The sequence below is a fragment of the Spinacia oleracea genome, chromosome 6 (genome assembly GCF_020520425.1).
Source record: "Spinacia oleracea cultivar Varoflay chromosome 6, BTI_SOV_V1, whole genome shotgun sequence".
NCBI lineage: Eukaryota > Viridiplantae > Streptophyta > Magnoliopsida > Caryophyllales > Amaranthaceae > Spinacia > Spinacia oleracea.
In genome coordinates, this window is record NC_079492.1 from 78,208,847 (window position 1) to 78,229,313 (window position 20,467).

General features: G+C 35.6%; 1 protein-coding gene across 1 annotated transcript; it reads right to left on the reverse strand.

Moving 5' to 3' along the window:
- Positions 1-609: 609 nt before the first annotated feature.
- LOC110775375 (DAR GTPase 3, chloroplastic) lies at positions 610-6,595 on the reverse strand. Its single transcript, XM_021979986.2, has 9 exons — positions 6,397-6,595; positions 4,729-4,848; positions 4,523-4,639; positions 4,270-4,413; positions 4,103-4,189; positions 2,489-2,604; positions 1,555-1,736; positions 1,254-1,311; positions 610-1,170 (listed from the first exon to the last, which is right to left on the reverse strand). The coding sequence occupies exons 1-9, from the start codon at positions 6,532-6,534 to the stop codon at positions 1,047-1,049; spliced, it is 1,086 nt and encodes a 361-aa protein (XP_021835678.1). The 5' UTR covers positions 6,535-6,595; the 3' UTR covers positions 610-1,046.
- Between the last annotated feature and the right edge of the window lie 13,872 nt (positions 6,596-20,467).

The following is a 20,467-nucleotide window of genomic DNA, read 5'->3' on the forward strand; positions in this document are numbered from 1 at the left end:
TCTTGTCTACTGGCGACAAGAATGGGGCAGGGGTGCCGATCGGGCACTTGTGAGCGCACATCAGTCACAAGTGGGGCCGACGACGCGAGTGTATCTGTTCAGGAGACTTTGTTGAGGCAAGAAAGCTTAAAAACGAGCGACGGCACAATATCAATAAAGGCTTACAACAACGCTAGAGATTAAGCAAGGCAACTTCTGGTGAGAGATATGGATTCATGCCCCTCGTAGAAGTTTATTTTGAATTGGCTAAAAACTGCCAGTGAACACTGGAACGACAGTAACATAATAATCTTATCTAAAGCCTAGAAACTTCAAAGAAAAGTGCTAGAAAGTTTAGATAAGACTAATACAAGGAAATATAAGAAAAGTACAAGGTAAGGAAGGTTGGATTCTAACAATAGGGCTACAACCTGTCTATATATATACCTCACTACCACTACCGCTAACACCAGCCTATTTCTGGTAATGTCTACCTCGTTTCTACAATTTCGTTGCAGCAAGAGATGTATCAGGGAAGGAGGGTTAGCCACCTGGGATTGATGTTGTAATTAGACTTCCTTGAGCAGTAATAATGTTATCATCATCTGCATCCAGTATTTGCTACCTCGATGAACTTTAAACACTGCTCTGTATTCTGTAGTTTTAGAAACATAATTATATGTCTGTATACAACAGTATAACACATTAACATGTCTGTTTCTTGTCCATTAAGCTCTCAACATGCCATTTTGCGGTACACTAGGTCTAATTCTAACAGTATATACGGAGTACTTCTCAGATAATTTTGTCAGACAATTTACAAGAAAGCTACACTGTACAGCAACATACAAGAGATTCAAAACCTGGAGAGAATAGTATTCCATGACAAAGAAAACCACTGGTTGTAGCAGCTGTCAAATCCATAGCACAAGCCTCCATGGTTACTCAGCATGTTTACCAACTAACTGTGACTGAGTTCTTTCTACACAAAAAACTATATGCTCGCAGCTCGCGAACAATTTCCAATCACTTTCTCCATCATTTTACTTTCAGTATCATCAGGTGATCTACCTTGGGGGCCTTTCTAGAGCAAACCAGCCAAATTTGCCCTTCCTGAAATCCGTAAGGATGCGAAATGAAGCCTGATGGACATCCCCGCTGAATAATTTGAGAGCAAGCTTGTGAACAAATCTGCAAGTACAAAAAATAAAGGAATGAAGGTTAACAAACAAAATCCTTCATTCCAAGTGTGAAATAGGAATTCATGGACGTACATTTGACCAGTCTGTCCATCTGTCTCAATCCTGTAACGATTGTAAAGAGCCTTTGTACCTAAACAAAGAGGCAAATGCTTGGATAATGAGAAATAATTCTTGCTAAAGAATAATGAACTACATCCTTCATCCCAGCTCAACTGTCCTCTGAATATTTCTAAGCATTTTAGCAATTTAATTCATGTGAGTACTAACGGAGTAAAATAGAAACTATCAAATATGAAGGACAGTAAAACTGGAAGAGTGTAATTCTTATATTCAATCGCCATTAAATATAATATCAAAAGAAAATGGGTAGAACCTATTGATGGTATCCTCGCCAGCATTTGCACAAGTATTGCCGCAATATCAGTGACATCATATGATCTCTCACCAATATCATCACAAATAGCAAGCTTTAAAGCAGCTGACTGATCACTGATCCTCATTGGAATTATACCCGGAGAGTCTAACAACTCTAGGTCCTTCCCGAACCGAACCCACCTTACCAAAGATAAAATATGTGGAAAAAGTAGGACGAGTCAAAGGTAGAAGAAGACAAAATAATCATATAAGAATTTTCAGAAACAAGACAATATAAATAACTGAAGAGTTGGCGAAATCAGCTATACACAGACTAGTTTAACCATGTTGGATGTTCCTTAAAATATGTCTCTCGCTCCGAGTGACCAAACACCGAGTCCAGGGGATGAAGCGCCCCTGTTAAAGTTTTCTGGGGGCGGGGGCGCGGGGGGGGGGGGGGAGATTTGGGGGGACGTCCCCGAAACTCATGGTATCTGTTAGACTGCTACGGTTTTCTGCTTGGGTCTATTTCTGAGGCCTAATCCATTTTTGTTATGAACTTGTGATACACAACTCATTAGGTCATAAACCAAGCCAATTCCTATAATTTGTTTCCCCGAGATCAATCAAACTTCCTCTCATCAGCCTATGGACGTAGCTAACACATTATTGAACCAGGTAAATCTGTACGTTCTTTATTGTTATTCTTCGTTAATTTTTCTTGTATTCGTTATAAGTTATAACAGATCACAACCCACTGCTTAAACTGTTTGGTTTTCAAGAAAACAAGGGACGAAGTTAATTTGATAGCATGATCTAAACAATCTCAATCATATTCAAACTGGCCATAAAGATGTTGCAGGACAACAAATGAAGTATGAAGAAAGCTGTTTATTATCTCTGTAGAGTAAAACCCAGATTGAAGACAAGATGAAAATCCAGAAACTGCTTACCTAAGCTGTCGTGTAACGCCAGGTCGAGGAGCTGCAGCACATATTCTGCGCTTTAATAAACGATTAATCAATGATGATTTACCAACATTCGGATATCCCACAATCCCAGCTCGAACCTGTTTGATGAAAAATGATCATTGATGAGCAAAAGGAAAAGGTTATAGTTGCAAGATCAGAGAAGTAAAGGACTCAGCAAAGTGTTCAATGCTCTCTGGTTCGTTTATTTTTTTCAGAGTCAAAAGAAACTCCACTCCATGCCAAGTGATTATTTTGTGGGAACTAATCTGAACGTTCTAATACATTATTTTGTAGGAACTAATGTCAGTTTCACTACTGAATGGCAACCTTTCTACACTCCCCATAATTCTAAGCAATCAACAAGAATTCTTTTGCAAGTCCACTTTGCAAATTTGTGATTGTGCAATTATAGCTCAGCTTTCTCAATAGGCTGACTCATATTAAACCATTGGCCGCCAGGAGGGGAAAGAAACTATCAGAAAACCATGTTTCAACAGCAAGTATAAATAGAGTAACTATCTAGAGATTCTGTTTCAACAGCAAGTCAGCAAAACGTAAATCTACCTCATAGTTTTTCTTATTAACAGCTCAAAAAGTACAAAAACGATCATGTATTTCCTCACTTTCCTTCAGCATGGGAGGAACTCTGAGAAAAGTTAGGAAATAAGGAAGCAGAACGAGTACATTGTATAAGATTTTATCATATCCTAAAGTTGTTCATCCCGGAATCATGTTCCACATATTCTCTGCTTGTAAAGTTTCAGTACTATCCTTATCAGCTTCTTGGTTATGCCTATTCTTAAAAGAAATACTGTTATTTCAGAAAGCATCGCATCAAGCCATCCATTCACCTGCCATTCCTACCAGTACAGATTTCCAGATGTCATGTTCTAAGAAGAGAGATGTGTTATTTCTTTCTGAAACCCCGCGCTCCCACCTCGCCCCTTCCAAATCATGGCCACACCTTTCTGTAGATAATAAGAGATAAAAGGTATATTCTGTCCTTGTTTAGCCATTTGGTCTACAGCAGCAGTTAACGGACAATCAGGGTGATCAAATGCAAATTTCACACAAACTCATTAAGTTTTAAGGAGTTGGGGGATGGGTATGGAAGGACAGTGCTGGATAAAAATTATACTTCCTTAAAGATACGATGAAATGAGCAAATAAATGTCAACCACAATTATGATAAAGCTCCTTTAATAGAGATGCTCAAGCTACATAATCACTGCTTAAGCCAAGAACAGAACTGGCTTAAAACACTCATACAGTTTCATTAAGGAAAGAAAGTGGAAAGAAAGAAAAGGGACGATGAACAACATACGAAAACATGATTTATATTCCTTCAATTAAACTTGACAAAATTTTCAAGTTAAAATTCTTAGTAACTTATGGATGGCAGTAACTCTGAAATTGACTTTGTAGCTTCAGCATGTGACAAAGACATAGAAGAAGAAAAAGGTCATTTAAACTTTTTAAGTGCCGAATAGGACCTAGAGCGTAGCATAACAACTTTGTTCTCAGACAAGGAAATTTTGGCAGATTGTAATGTCAAATAAAACACAAAAGCACTCAAGAAAGTTTTTAAGAACATACAGCACGAGGAAGTAACCCCCTGGCCCGTCGTTTGACATTTACATCATCCGCAAGTGATTTTGCCAGCCGACTCAATTTCATGCTGCCCTGGATGTATCCAATGACAAGTCATCGTCTACAGTATTCAGAACTGGATAAAAGTTAAAAAGAGTTGATAATGTCAATACCATTCCAAGCTGACCATTAGAGAATACAACTCTTATTCCCTGCTTAGCAAAATGGTCTGCCCAGGCATTTCGGTCTGACGTGCATATCATGTCTTCTCTGTTCAAAACTATAATTCTTTTGCGATTACCAACCCACAAGTCCATCTGAGGATTACTCACACAAATATCAATTACAGTCAAACTAACTCACACTTTTGAGTGTTATGATCCGTTAAATCGGTTATTAAGCAGTCAAACATCAGAGATAATCTACCTGGGGATGACTTGTTGACATAGGAATTCTGGCATCCCGTACCTCTACCACCACATCCATCAGTTTGATTTGCTCCTTCAGCTCTCTTTCTGTTTTTGCTATGTGACCAGGGTACCACTGTATTATTGGAAGAAAACAATTAACTAATAATAAACCAGAAAACCCGAGCTGATATTTATAATGCATCATTTAAGATACAAAAGTACCTGAACAGGACGCAGTGCCTTAATCCAGTGTTGAAGATCTGTCTCCAGATCAAACCAATCATCCTCAACCTTTCTGCTATCATTTCCTTGTCTATACTGAGTTGGACTCCCACCAACAATCTGCATGTTTCCATTAGATACAAAAGCATGTTTCCATTATATTTAAAGGCAAACACAAGCCTCTCTATAAACGTGAGCAGAAATCCAAGCAACAGAAGAAAAAAAATAAAGATGAAGGGATTTCCTATCACCACAACATGTAAGCTGATCTAACATAAAATAACTTGTTCTCAATAATATCTTAGATAAACAACTTTCTTTCAAACAATGAAATTGTAGTATCCAATAATAGCCACAATTTGGAAGGAAACTAGCAGGAGTTATGTTTTAGACCTTTTAAGCAATATAATCAATGTAGTCATTTTAAAAAAAAGGATTCATAGTTAGGTATAAGTCAATATTAGCATACTAGTGCGTACATAAATTAATGGAGACTTGAGGCATAAAGAAACAAAGGATGGTTTCAGAGTTAATCATGGAACTAACGAACGGAAAAGTTGCATAACTTCATTACTTCAAGTAATGAGTATGTTCTCAGGGAACGAATCAAATATCATGACAATAAAGCGAAACCTTAACAACTTGTACTACAGTGGAATTCATTTACTTCTGTTCTTTTTTCTCTCCACTGTTTGATTCAGGAAGTGATTTTTATGGACTCATGCAAAATTCGAGGCCAGGAATTTCTCAATTGAGCGAAACATATTGCCATACTTACATGGGAGTTTGTGCCTCCACAAGCTCATAGAGTCATAGTTCACTTATGCCATCTCTAAAGGACAACCTAAGCAGCACCCCACAATGCCCATGAACGTTTTCATTTTGGGGGCAATTTCCCTAATTCCCAAAGTGAATTCGATTAACAGATTAAAAAACACAACTTATCTCAACATACAGTGCACTCCACGATAAATCTCATTGTTATCAAAGCTACTTTCCATTACCCATTTTGAAGAACTCACACTGCTATACTTCAATTTCAGCCGTACATGACACAGTAATATACTCCTCAGACATCACCCTCGCAACCTCGTTTATCCTTTACCTTAAACCAAACTACCCGTTCAGGTACATCATACCTTAAACCCTAGAACCCAATTAATTATTGCTCCACACTAACCAAAGTTTATCAATCCATATAAGAAAAAGTAACTGGCCAATCTAATGCAACCTCAAAAGTCCTTTGCCAACATTAATAATAATAGCATCATCACCATAAAGAACAAGTGTAAATAGGATGTTCGGTCCATTTGGTTCAGCTCAAGTCATTGTCATGTCAATTAGCTTGTTCGTCATGTCGAGTAAATTTTTGACACCTCCACTCGGAATACAATCCTTTCTTTGAAATAAAATCCACACCTAATTTTTTTTACAAGAACCACATTTAAAACAAATTTTACCCTCATGATGAGACTTAACTGCTCTTGATTTTGTGACACTGATACAAGAATACTAAGTATAATACATGGGATTACAGAAACATCTAAATTCTAGTGGGAAAGTTCATTAAAAGTGCTAAAACAATAGATTTGATTCTGAACAGAAAGTATAATACACATTATCAAATAAACAGAAATTAAATTTGAAAGAATTGGAAAAAAGAAAAACCTGAATGGTGGGTGAGGACTGCATATGAGTTGAGGCGAAAGCTGCAAGTGAGCGTTTTCCATTAAAAGGATGATTTTGTAGAAAACAATTGTTGGTTAAGGAGTTTGGTAAGCAAACCCCTGAAAATTGAACTGCCATTTGGGGTTTGTTGAGTGAGGCTGAGATGAGGGTTCTAAACAATTATCCAGCCTATTTATTTTCCCCCTTTTTCATTCAATTATGGAGGGGTGTTTAAAATTCGGATTTTTCACGAAATGATCCTGACATTTGCTATAATGGAGCAAATGGCGGTTGAATAATATAAACCGCTATCTAAGATAACGGTTTGACTTAAAACAAAACCGCGCGGTTTTATAAGGGGTTAACCGCTACCTGAAATGGCGGTTCATTAAATACATAAGCCGCTATTTCAGATAGCGGTTTACCACTTTAAACCGTTGTTTCAGATAGCGGTTTATTATAGATTTTATAAAAAAAATTAGACCGGCTTTCTTACTGACGTGGACGGTAGAGTGGGAAATAAGTGAAAAAGTAGCGTATTTTGGAAATTTACGAATTTTCAAACAATATTGAAGGAAATCGCTCCCCTTAATGTACCAAATATTTTTAAATTTTTCAGAATGCATCAAATATCCTAAGTTTTATAAAATAACACAAAATATCCTTAATGACCATTTTCCGTCAATTTCGTTAAGTCTCCGTTAGCGTGAATTTACTTTTCTGCCCTTACTCAACCATTTTCTCTACTAACCCTATTATTAACACTTAATCTATACTTCCTCCGTTTCGCAATAGATGCATCATTTCTTTTTTCACGTATCCCAACATGCTTCTTTGAACCTTAATATCTCTAATTGCGTGTAAGTAAAAATTATAAAAAATTGATATTCGAAATCCTCGCATTGATACGAATTTAACAATATCTCACTTGACTATTTTTGTTTTTATATAATGTGAAAGAATAATTGTCAAAGTTAGTTAATGAATAGTATCCAAAGAGAAACGATGCATCTATTGCGGAACAGAGGAAGTACTATATATTAAAATTATATCAGATCCCGTACACGCACTGAATTTGATCATTTTTTTTCCACAAAATATTTAACTGAATATCTCCCAAACTACTGCATAGTTATAACATTTTTAACATACTCGTTTAAATTTATTAATCTAATATGCATATTTAAAATGCTAATATGGTACTTTGACAAAAATATTGAGTGATATATTTTCCATTATTAATATAGCGATTTGACTAAAATATTACCAATTTATAATAATTATTATTACGTCATATCTGTTATTTCCATATATAATTTATAAACTAAATTTTGTTTCCATACTAAATATTTTATAAAAAAAGGTAGAGAATAAAAATAAAATAAAACAGATACACTTTTTTGGGAAAGTGATTTTTGGCGGGAAAAAATCGCACCATGAATTGACACGTGTCATTCCTGGTGTCTCTTTTAGTATATAGTAATAAAAGCGCTGTGAAAAATGTCTATGTGTGACGTAGTACTTCCCATTGAGGTTCAAACACAAGACCTCAAGCATAGATGATAACTCTCATTACCATCTTAACCAACCACTTATTTTGGTTCATCTCTTCATATCAATTTATAAATAAATGATAACGTGAAGTGTAAAACAACTAATTTTTTATGTAACATTTTATTTTCAGGGACTATTTTGATAATAAAAAATTAATAATTAAAGCATTAGGCTCTGTTATGTTCGACTTATTTTGACTTATTTCAGACAAAATAAGTTCAGATAAGTTCAGTTAAGTTCAGATAAGTTCTGAAAGTTCAGATAATATAAGTTCAGTAAAATAAGTATTTATTAGAAAATTTCACACACAAATAAGTTTATTTCACAAAAAATATGTTTTTTTAGATAAAATAAGTTCAGATAAGTTCAGTTAAGTTCAGATAAGTTCAGTTAATTTCAGATAAGTTCAGATGATATAAGTTCAGTCAAAATAAGTCCAATATAACGTAGCCTTTGAACAACTATGAAGAACATGATATCGTAAGTCTCATAAGCATCAACTATAGAAACATCCTGCATAGTTGCATACTCCCTCCGTATTTTAAAAAGAGATACACTTTGACCAGCACATAGTTGTAGGAGGGTGTGTTGAATTTATTAAAATAAGATGAAAGTGGGGTAGTGGGTGAATTATTTGTTATGCTCCCTCCATCCAAGATTAGTTGTTACGTTTTCCTTTTTCGTCCGTCCCAGATTAGTTGTTACACTTCTAAATGAGGAATGACCCCACAATTATATATTGTCTCTCTCTTCCCATTAAATTTTTTTTTGTCCCCACACCCTCTCTCATTCAATTAAAAAAAATACCCCACTAACTCCTATCACATCTACTTTTTCAATAAAATAACAATTGATAACCAAACAACCACTTATCACCTGAAACTTTGTGCAAAGATAAGTGTAACAACTAATCTGGGATAGAGTGAGTATTAAAAAAGATGATGTGAGTAAGTGTAGGGATCACAAGAAAGAGAGAACTATTAATATAATTGGAAGTGGGGACCAAAACATGTCAAAAAAGAAAAGTGTATCTCTTTTTAAAATACAACCGTTAAGGAAAGTGTATTTCTTTTTAAAATACGGACGGAGTATATATCTAATTTGGTGTTTAATAATTTGAAGCACTCAGTTCCAATAAAAAACAAATTATAAAAATTGTAAGATGATCAATTGAAAAATTACTTGGCATGATAAATGACTTACTGTATCTTGTAGTTACGAACTTAATGGATGTTTTTCACTTTGTAAAATACATGTATTTTGGTCAAATATCGAGTTCAAGAAAAATCTAAAATTGTAACTATTCAATGTAGCAACCGGGGCATCGCCCGGGCCACACACTAGTTATATTAATTAAACCCCCAAAAAAAAAATTAACTACTATTATTTTTTTTTTTAAAAAAACTCAAAACTCTTGTTTGGGCTTTTCCTCTTCCCTTCACGCCATCAATCATCATCATCTTCTTTTTCTTCTTCTTCCACTATCATCATCCCTAATTAAAACCTTGTCTCATTAACTTTTGCACTTGGTCGGTCCTTTCTCTCTCCTCGCTGTCACTTCCCTTCAATTCCTTCATCTCTCTCAAGCTGCAACAATGGTGGATTTACAACCCATTTTATTACCGAATAACAGCAACATCAGCAGCAATACTTCTAATCAATCCAACTCTTCTTCATCTTCTCCAACTTCCCATCTTCCTTCTTATTTACCATCGATACCCTTTAAAAACCCCTGCAACATTTTTAGTTTGAATTCTTTTTGATTTTGTGGTGTGGGTTGTTTAGAAGAATTGATTTTGTTGATGTAGGTTGTTTGGAAGAATTGATTTTTTCTTTTTGCAATTTGCCCCCGTTTGACTTTTTGGGGTTTTCATTAATCTGGGTTTTCGAAGATGGAAGAAATGGGGATTGCTCTAGCAGCATTCCAGGCGACGAATTGGGGTGGCTTTGATCGATAAGGACGGAGTTCGTGCTCTTCGGATCATCAATTGTTCAATACCGTTTCAGTAAGGGCGGCTGGGGCGACATTATCGCTAATCTTTATGCTCACAATGTTTATATTTGGAACATTTAGTTCATTTGTTTTGATTTTGATTGTTTTGTGTTACTTTTAATTGTGAAATTTGTTGTCTTTGGTGCTGAAATTAGGATATTCGTGAATCAATGATCTTGTGGAAGTTGTAATAAATTATTTGATTGAGAATGATGACAATTATTTATTTTGATTGCGGTGAAATAATGGGGTTAACAATGAAGATTGAAAAAGGAAAGAGACAGAGAAAGATAAAGGGAAAAGGGGGCGGGGGGCGGGGGGGAATAAAAAAATTAATGTTAACAGAGACTTAACGGAATGGACGGAAAATGGCCATTAATGGCAATTTGTGTTATTTTTTAAAAACTCGGGGGTATTTGGTGTATTCGGGAAAGTTTAGGGGTATTTGGTGCATTAAGGCAAACCTCAAGGTCATTTCATGAAAAATCATTTTAGAATTTGGTACAAGTCGCAAATCAAATCAATTTTTAGCGTTTCAAAATTATGGTTTAATTTTAAAATCAATCACGATTTATTGTTTGGTTTTGTTTGCTTTCCCAAAAGTCTGAAACAAAACTTAACAACATATCGTAATAATTTTTTTTATTCATCTAGTCCCTCCGTTTTGGATAAGTGACATACTTTTCTTTTTCGGTCATTTATAATAATTGACACGCTACTATAAATGGAAAGGAACAACTATTAAAATGTATTTACTTCACCCACTCACTTTCCCACAGTAGAACCACTTCGTAACCTTGTTGAGGAGCCTATTCCAAGTGTAACGGAGGGCGAAATTGTTGAAGAAATGTGGAAAACAAATAATGGATGGAGATGAGGCCTATTTTCTAATTTATTTCTTGTTGACACCTTGAGAAAAATGGTTGCCCACCAGGTGATCGAAGATCGAAATGTTGGTGACCTTCTCTAGTGGAAGGGGTTAAAAAAGGAGATTTTTCAATCAAATATACCTTGAAACTAATTCAAAGCGAGGATAATGAAGACAATGATCCTAAATGGGACCTAGCGTAGAAAGAAGATGTTCAAGAAAGGGTGAAGATATTCTTATGGTTAATTTTTCATAACTAGGTTCTTTGTAATGCAAATAGATTAAAATGAAATTTTACGAATGACCCGAGTTGCAAAGGTCGTGGTGATGGAGAAGAGTCTCTCATTCATTTTCTTCGAAATTACCCCTCCTTAATGTACATATGGGACAAGTAAGGGGTACATCCAACTACACATCTTTCTTTACGGGTGATCTCACAAGCTGGATATGTAGGAAATTAAAGGCAGATGGGTTGATTTTGTAGAAAAATGGTCAACATGTTTTTCTACATCCTTATTATGGATTTGGAGATGGATGAATTGAAGAACGTTAGGAAGGAGTAATAAAATTCCTCTTTAACACATGAACATCCATGAGGGAATGACTTGAAGAAACTTGGAAGAGATAAAGCAATGATGGAGAGGGATCTTCTCATGGAAATGCACGAGTATGTAGGCAAGTCTTTAATAGCCTCGAAAGACACTCCGAGAACTATTGGAGGGGGTAGTGTCATTAGAGATTCTCGAGGAATACTTTACTCTTTCGATATGAAAATTTTGCTATTTGTGCGTACTATAGAGCTGGACTTATGACAATGACTCTTGGTCTTCAATATGGCTAAGGAGATAAGCTATGTGATGGTTTTGGTTCAAATGGATAACAATGAAGAAAATATGCCATTGGTCCAAGTTTTCATTTAATGCATTTAATGCTAAGTCTAATAAATTCAGTTCAACATTAATTAATCAAGTTCATTTTTCAGCAAGATGAAGTGATCTGAATGCCTAGCAAGAGGCCGCTTTAGTTCAAGTGGAATTAATATTATTAATGCCACAACTTACTCTTGATTGAACTCGTAGGGTCACACAAATAGTACATGAACGGATCAATTATTTAGGTGAATATTATATTCAGTAAATACTCTAATTATGGATATTCGGAAATTATTGATGTTGGTTTCAGTGGAAGCTAAACAAACTATCAAAAGGCAGAGAAAGAATATTTTCCGGAAATGAAGATATTGCCAGAAACGAAAATATGGTTCATAATGGAAATATAATATTATCGAAGTTGAAGATATTGCTGGAAACGGAAATATGGTTTGTATTGGAAATATTATCGGAAATAGAAATATTGCCTGAATCGGAAATATTACCGGACAGGGAAGTATTTTCGGAATCGGAAATATTAACGGAAACTTAAATATTGTTTAAATCGGAAATGAATTCAGGAATCAGAAAAACAAATCGGAAGCTCGATGAGCGACAGGCCAGGGAATGGGCTAGCCCATCGCTCGACGAGCCAACCAAGCGCACATCGCAGCACGCCAGGCATCAAGGCCCAACCTAGAGCAATGCACGCTAGGTCGCAAGGCCCACCGCACAAGGGAGCACGCCAGGCCCAGCGCGCGCGCCTGGAGCTGGCCAGCGTTGTTGGGCCAGAGCGCACAACAAGCTTCAAGGATTTGCTTGTGCACCAAGTGTTAGGTTATGATACATATGACAAAACATAAATCATGCGGAAAACCTTAATGTCAGGAAACATATTATTTACACATAATCATTTAGCATAATTTAGGTGCATACACTTTGTAGCGTGCCCTCCCTAGCTGCGCCTGAACCGAACAAGAACAAGTCTTTAGGACTCCAAGTGTCGTCCCTTCGTAGATAGTCCACAGCACGTCCAGATCCGCCTTAAGCTTGACCAACTAGAATCGCCCTTAAGGTTCTAAGAATTTTGGCTAAATAGGTTGCAAGTGTTTGGCTGATTTTTGCTTCAAAATCTTACCTTTGAATACTTCAATGTTGTATTTAAATTTGTGACCCTAGGCCCCTATTTATAGAGTTATGGAAAAGGACTTATAATCCTATTAGAATACTAATTTAGTTTAATTAGAATCCTGCTAGGACTCTATTAAATAAACTTTATCTATTAGGATTAGAATTTAATCATATGTCGAATCCCGATAGCTTTAGGATTCGTATAGCACGCACACGAGCATCGCACAAGCACCGTACACCCGCGCGCAGGCCTTGCGGCCCACGGTGAGCGCACATCGCCTCGGTCCAGCTCGCTGCCTCTGATCCGCGCGCGCGCCTAAGGCCTTGGCTGGGCCTGGCCTTGGCTGGGCCTGACCTTGAGCTGGGCCTGGTCAAGGCTTGGCGTGTGGTTTGTTGCACGTGGCTTGCTGGGCGACGGCCTGGCTTCGTGCTGGGCCTTCGTCTAGCTAGCCTCGTCCGATGCTAATTCGTACGATACGCTTCCGATTAAATTCAAGATTCCGGAATTCATTTCCGATACGAACAATATTTAATATTTCCGATTCCGGAATTAATTTCCGTTTGGAACAAATATTTAATATTTCCGTTTCCGGAATTATTTTCCGATTTCGATAATATTTCCGATTCTGACAATATTTCCGTTTCTGGCAATATTTTCGATTCCGGCAATATTTCCATTTCCAATAATATTTTCCGATACGTACCATGTTTCCGTTTCCGGCAACATCTACGACTTGGATAATATTTATATTTCCGATACGATCCATATTTACGTTTCCGGCAACATCATCGTTTCCGGAGTATTCATTTCGTGCTTTTGACGATCTCAGCTCCAACTGAAACCAAGATCCGTCGATTCCGAATATCCATAGATGGAGTATTTAATGCCATTAAATACTTGATCCGTTTACGTACTATTTGTGTGACCCTACGGGTTCAGTCAAGAGTAAGCTGTGGATTAATATCATTAATTCCAGTTGAACTGAAGCGGCCTCTAGCTAGGCATTCAGCTCACTTGATCTCACTGAATTATTAACTTGTTAATTAATACTGAACCGCAATTATTAGAATTAACATTAAATGCATACTTGGCCAAGAGAATTATTTCCTTCAGTCTCCCACTTGTCCTTAGGGACAAGTGTGCATTTCCTAATTCCTTTGTCGCTCGATGCTTGCTCTTGAACATTAGGTAAGAGTTGTCATCCTTATCATGTCCAGAGGTGTTTCTCGGTTTCAGAGTTCAACTAATCAAATAAACAGATAATCATAGCCTATGATTCATCTGAGCACGGCCATGCATTTTACAGTTTCTAGCTCTCCGAGTGGCCTTGTACAACTTTCAGCATCTCATCCCGATTTATGGGAGGACAATCCCAATCTTGCGATCTTGAGATTAGACTTCGTTTGATAGGTGATTACCTAAGCGTTGCCTTTATAGCCTCCTTTTATGGTGCGACGGTTGGTCAACGTCAAAGTAAGCAGTTCTCAAACAAGTAATCTCAAATCACTCAGGTATTGAGGATTAGTGTCTAATAATTTTAATGAAATTTACTTATGACAGATTTTCATCTCTTACAGTAAAGTTTCATAGGTCTGTCCGATACTAGTCTTCCCAAAGTAAGTATCTATGCAAATGATTATGACATTGCCATGTCCACATAGTTCAAGAAACAGAACTACTAGTCATCTTGCATTCTAGTCGTATAACGGTTTCTATGCGTCCATCTTTATAGAAAACTCCGACCAGGGACCATTTTCAACTTTTGACATTCAAATTCACTTGATAGACATTTCTTAGTCACAGGACTGGTCCTGACAGTCTATCTTGAATATATCGCCAATTTGAAGGGACTCATCATTTAATACTAAACCAAGATTAAATGGAATATGAAAATACATTTCATATATGATAAATGTTCAACCCCAACGTTTTACAACCATGGGCCTCAAACCCATCTTTAAAATAGTTCATGGAATTCAAAGTTATGCTTGATTTCCAGTGCTACAATGTGAGTGTTGTTTCTCACTTGTTGCATAGGTTTAGTTATCATGCTTTGCTAATCTTAATATCCTTTTCATCGAATGTTCTTCGAGATATGATGATAAGATCTTTTGAGTATGTTTATTTTGCGATCTAGTCTTTCTTGCTACATTAGTGGTTCTGCGCATTTTGCAATGAAGAACCATTAAGTCAGCAGACATGTGATCCACCCAAGTTCAATGAAGTACTCTTTAACATAAACAACCCTGTTTTATTGCTTCTCAGGCAATAAGTACTTTTACTTCAACTGTATAGGTTGCTAGTGATGCTTTGTTTGGATTCACTTATCCAAGCAGTTCACAGATTTGTGGAAGACTTTCCAGCTATACCTTAGAACATAGAAATTAATATTTAATTTCCCACGCAACAACTCATGGTCTCCAATCCATGTTGCCATTTCAAAACACGATGCTCTATAGCTCGTCCTTGCCAATGGTTAACTCCAAAGGGATCTTTCTTGATCATTTGCCAGTGTTTATGCGTGTAGCATCAATATTTAGCATATCTTTATTTCCTTGAGTTAAGAACTGTTCCTATTTACCTTTTCAAGTACCATAAGTTTTTCTTGATCTCAATCTAGTTGATCTTCACTTAGATCAATAGAGATTGGTATATGTTCGTCATGCCTAAAGTCATACGATAAGTTTTTGGCGATCATCATATTATATCATACATGATAAATTCTTTTGCAGAATAATTCCCAATTGAATTCTATTCATGTAACCTTAGCTCATATAGTTTTAGTAGATACTAAATCCAGCTAAATTCTTTGACATATAATATAGGTTAAGAATCTTACTTAGATCCTTTGATGTTTAACTTAGTAAACGCTTATACATAGTTCAAACATCTTTTACTTAGATTTATTCATATTGGTCGAATATCTCCAATGTAGTCTTTCGTGTTTGATTTAGTAAATGCCTTTACTTAATCTAGAACAATATTATAAGATCTTTGTGAATGGATCTTAATACCCAGTATGCACTAAGTTTCGCCTTGGTCCGTCATTGATGAATAATTTTCAAATCTAAGTCATTAGCATTCGAATGTTATTTCATAATAGAGAGATATGTGTATGTCACACATAGGACCAATTAAGTTTTATGTACTCCCACTAAACTTCTTATATATCTATAAGAATCATATACATTTTATGAAACTAAAGTACTTATTAGCTTCACTAAAATACAATTCCAATTCCCAATTGCTTGCTTAAATCTGTACTAAGATTTCATAAGCTAGCATTCATTTCAAGCATTATTTGGATCCACAAATCCTATGACATACCATGTACATAGTTTTCTTCCAACATTTGATTAAGGAATACGTTTTGTCATCCAATTGCCATATGTACCAATATGCAATCATTGCTTGAATTATAGACTTAAGCATTACGATTTTGCATGAGGTTTCAACACAATCCACACCGTGAATTTGCTTGTAACCTTTAGCAACTAATCTAGCTTTGTGTGTGAACACAATTTCATGTTTGATGGTTTTTATCCTTAAAACAAACTTGCAACCAATAGGTGTGAAACTATTCTTGCAAATCAACAAAATTTAAATTTTGTCATCAAAACATTGAGTATGTTTTATGGCCTCTAACCATTTAAAACATTTGAGTCTATATATGGCCTCTAACCATTGTAGGGAATCTGGGTTTCGTCATAGCTTTCTCACAGGTCACAAACTCATGATAATAGTTTGACTGCAAGTTGTAGGTTTCTTCACTATCTAATAGAAGAATCGCATAGCTTCAGTGACTTGAACTCCATGTTTCTTCACTATCTAATAGAAGAATCTCATAGTTTCAGTGACTTGAACTCTCTGCCTACTTGGGTATAGAACATCAAACAATAGAATATAAATAGCCACTTGAAAGTCCTTTGAATATTCTGTTCTCCTCGAAGCACTTGTAAAGTCTTCTAAGAGATGTCTATTCTTTAAAGCCACTTCTAAAGTCCTTAAAGAATAAGTGTTCGGATTTTCTAAAGAACTTCGAAAAGCCTCCAGAATGTCCATTTATGTTTGTTGTTCGCCTCGAAGACTTTCGAGGTCTATTTTCTCCCACTTGTCATTTTGGAAACGAATCTCCAAAAGGACATTATTTCGAGCAAACAAACATTATGTTCTCAAAATTTGTGGTAGAAACAATACCTTTGTGTCTCATTTGAATAAATCACAATTAAACATATATCTATACTTGGGCCTTAGTTTGTCGAATAACAAACACTAAGCTCCCACTGAGTTTGGCAACTCTCTAGATATATATTATCGAAAAGATATTTTGAAATTACTTTTCAATAACTTTGACGAATTTGGTTTAGTTTAGTGGTAGTTGAGCATTTTGTTTAGAAATTATAGGAAAAGTCTTTATGAATCATCATTGATCGAATCAAGTACTATTGACTTTGATCATTCCAACTTAGATATGCCATATCTTATGGAGCTAGATCGTGAAAATTACTACACACAATCATTAATGATCATTTTTGGTTTTAAAGTAATCATCGTCATGATCTAACCTAGATCTTTATGATTTCTTGCCATGTGGATTTTTATACTTCTGAATCTTTGAACTAGCCAAACAGATTCAACTTATATCACATTTGAGTAAATAAACCTATATTCACTCAAATCTATGTGATATAATAAAGTCATGATCATAAAATCTTTCTTTAGCTTTGAACTCTATTGTCTAGGCGTTCTAACAATAGTTCATATCTTTTGTTACTTTCAACAAGTAAGACTAGCTTGTCTTGAATTGATCTAGAAATCAACCAACTTTCAAAAGTCCATCAAAATAGAGCTTTAGAACGTTAACTTGTTGATATGGTCTAAGCAACAATGCCAAAGATTAGTGGAACTCAAATCAAGGGGTTGATTTGAACCTAGTAAAGTTCTTATTGTTAAAGATTTGTTTGTTTTAATCAAGCATATTGACTCAACCCGTAAATGACCATTTCATTCAAATAAACAAACAAACAAGCATTGCTTTTGTTCTTCTGAATGTGAGTCTTTCTGTGTTTGAAGCAGAAATTTAGGTATGCTGATTATGGAACAAAATAGTCATTAAGTTCCAGCCTTGAAAGGACTTAAAACAAACCATATGACCCTACAACTAATGTAGCATTGCCATGATTCATTTCCCACTTATAGGCCATTAGTGTAGCCTAGCTTCCATTATTTGAGTTATTACCGAAGTAAGAACCTCAAGCGGTATATGATACCAAGGAAGTTTGATTGCTAGGTCACTTCTCTTAAACATAAACTTATAGGTAGAAACAAAATCGTAAATTCCTTTCATCTGTTCCTTGTTTTCCTATTTCTTGTACCCTTTCTTATAGCCTTAAGAATTGAATTCTCTAGTGTTGACTTTTATACTTTGTTAGACATGTCCAATGTCACTCCAACAAGGTTCTTACCATTTTATGTTGAATATTAAGTTTCAACTAGATGATCTTACCAGAAGCTTCTAAAGTTCTCTAAGCATCTATCTATTCGAATGTCTAGGGACTAGACTCATTCGAGAATTAAATGGACAAAGATATTAGGTTGTTAACCATTGGTAAAGCTGAGCGTTTAAACTCAATGCTTCATGATCTCAAAACTACATTGTATTTTTGAATCCACAAGCACCAATCGGTTCTCCATTCGATTTTGATATTCGAAAACAACCATAAAAGTCGCTAAAAGAAACGTACATTTTAAATTGCTCATTTTCTCTCATTTCCGTGAATCGTTCTTGGATTCATTACCAATCTAGGAAATTTACTGTTACTTTTCTAAAAGGGTTTACTGCAGTGCAAGATATTTAATTATAAACAATAATTAAAACATACATTGAAGCATGCAAAGTCTAAACATTTATCATGAATAATAACATGAAAATTAAAGCAATGATGCAATTCAAACAAGTTATTAGCATTTTATTCAAATTTATTGTTCCGGCAGGTGTGGATAAAATGATTCCAAGACCCTAAAACAATTGAAGAATTAAGCACATTATGTATTTAGACTCAATTCAAAAATCTTTTAGGTAAGCAAAAGCCTTTTGCTAATAGTCTAGAAACTACTCTTGGTTAATAGATACGTCTAAGAATTTATTAGGTAAACCTATCAATTTTGCCACGACATAAAAGGACTCCTTACTTATATCGTTGAGTTTCACCAAAACTAACATGTACTCACAATTATTTGTGTACCTTACCCCTTTAGGATCAATAAGTAACACCTCGCGAGTGTAAAACTATTACTAGATTGATGTAAAGGTTATCCAAGTAAGTGTTATTTTGGCATGACACCTTTTAACTCAATTTTTAAAGTTTGGAACTTAAGGCTCTTACTATGTTGGTTAGATTTTAAGTGAACTAAAATCCTTAATCATGCAACATAGTCAAGCCAGAATCTCATGCATATTTAAGACATATTTAAAAGCAATAAATAACTTAAAGCATGCATAAGATAAATGTGATCTAGTATGGCCCGACTTCATCTTGAAGCTTCAACTTCAAAGTCAGTCTTGAAAATGGATTGGAAACTCCGTCTTGAATTTCACCGCGGGAGGCGCCATTTTCTTCAAATAGGATCAGCTATAATTAAACTAATTACAACTATTTGATGGTACGCAGACCATATTTGAATTGAAAAACAAATTTGGTGCATTAGACCAATTACATTCAAATTAATGGTACGCAGACCATATTTTCTATCCTATTTGGCCATACTAGTCACTTCATAACCCGCAAAACAGTACATATACAATAAATACCATTCACCCATTCATTATCATGAATGGCCCACATAGCTGGTTAGTAAAACACGTTGTATACATCACATAAATATTTGCTGCAATTAATCAAGGGCACCAATAATCTACCAATTATTCAGTCCTTATTAATTCTAATCGAGTTGTTTAACCTTAAAGGATTTGTAGACCTAATAAAGAGTTTATGACTAAAATTGCTCCCACTTAAACCAATAACTTTATATGCTTTACTAATTTTAAACATAAAATTGTATTTCTAGTCTAACCGGAAACATACAAGTTTAATTAAAATTTAAAGCTCATATAAAATTATAATCGAATCCATTTATTTAATTTATTTTTTAGTTGAATTAAATAAATTTAAATTAATTCAAGGTTTAATTTTAGTAAAATAATTAGTATAAATTAAAATTTATAATAATTATAATATTCAAAACTAAAATCCGAGAAAACAATTTAAATTATTAATTTTAAAATTAATTAAAATTATTTCCGAACTGAAAATTTAAAATTAAAACGAAACGCATCAATAGTTTGCAAGACGAGGCACTTGGGCTTGCGCCCAAGCCCCATCGAGCTACGAGGCCCATTGCCCTGTGCCACTGATCGTTGCCCATGGCTCGCACAGCGACATCACACACACGCCACATCGCCACACACACACGCAGCCTTGAGGGCTACGCTGCACGCAGCTTGGTGCTATGTCGTGGCTGCCTACCCTTCGACAGGCTTGGTGCGTCGTGGCGCAGCGCACTGCTGCCCACACACATCATGCTTAGCGCTGTGTGCCCACTGCCCTCGCCCATCGCCTAGCATGCACGACTAGGCCTAGAGCCTTGCGTGCCAA

Bases quoted from the DNA above. Each gene is read 5' to 3' on its own strand.
- LOC110775375 (XM_021979986.2), bottom strand. From the start codon at position 6,534: ATGGCAGTTCAATTTTCAGGGGTTTGCTTACCAAACTCCTTAACCAAC. The intron at 4,414-4,522 runs GTAGATTATCTC...AGTAATCCTCAG, and splicing joins TGTCAACAAGTCATCCCCAG to ATGGACTTGTGGGTTGGTAA. The intron at 1,737-2,488 runs GTAAGCAGTTTC...ATCTTTGGTAAG, and splicing joins GGCGTTACACGACAGCTTAG to GTGGGTTCGGTTCGGGAAGG.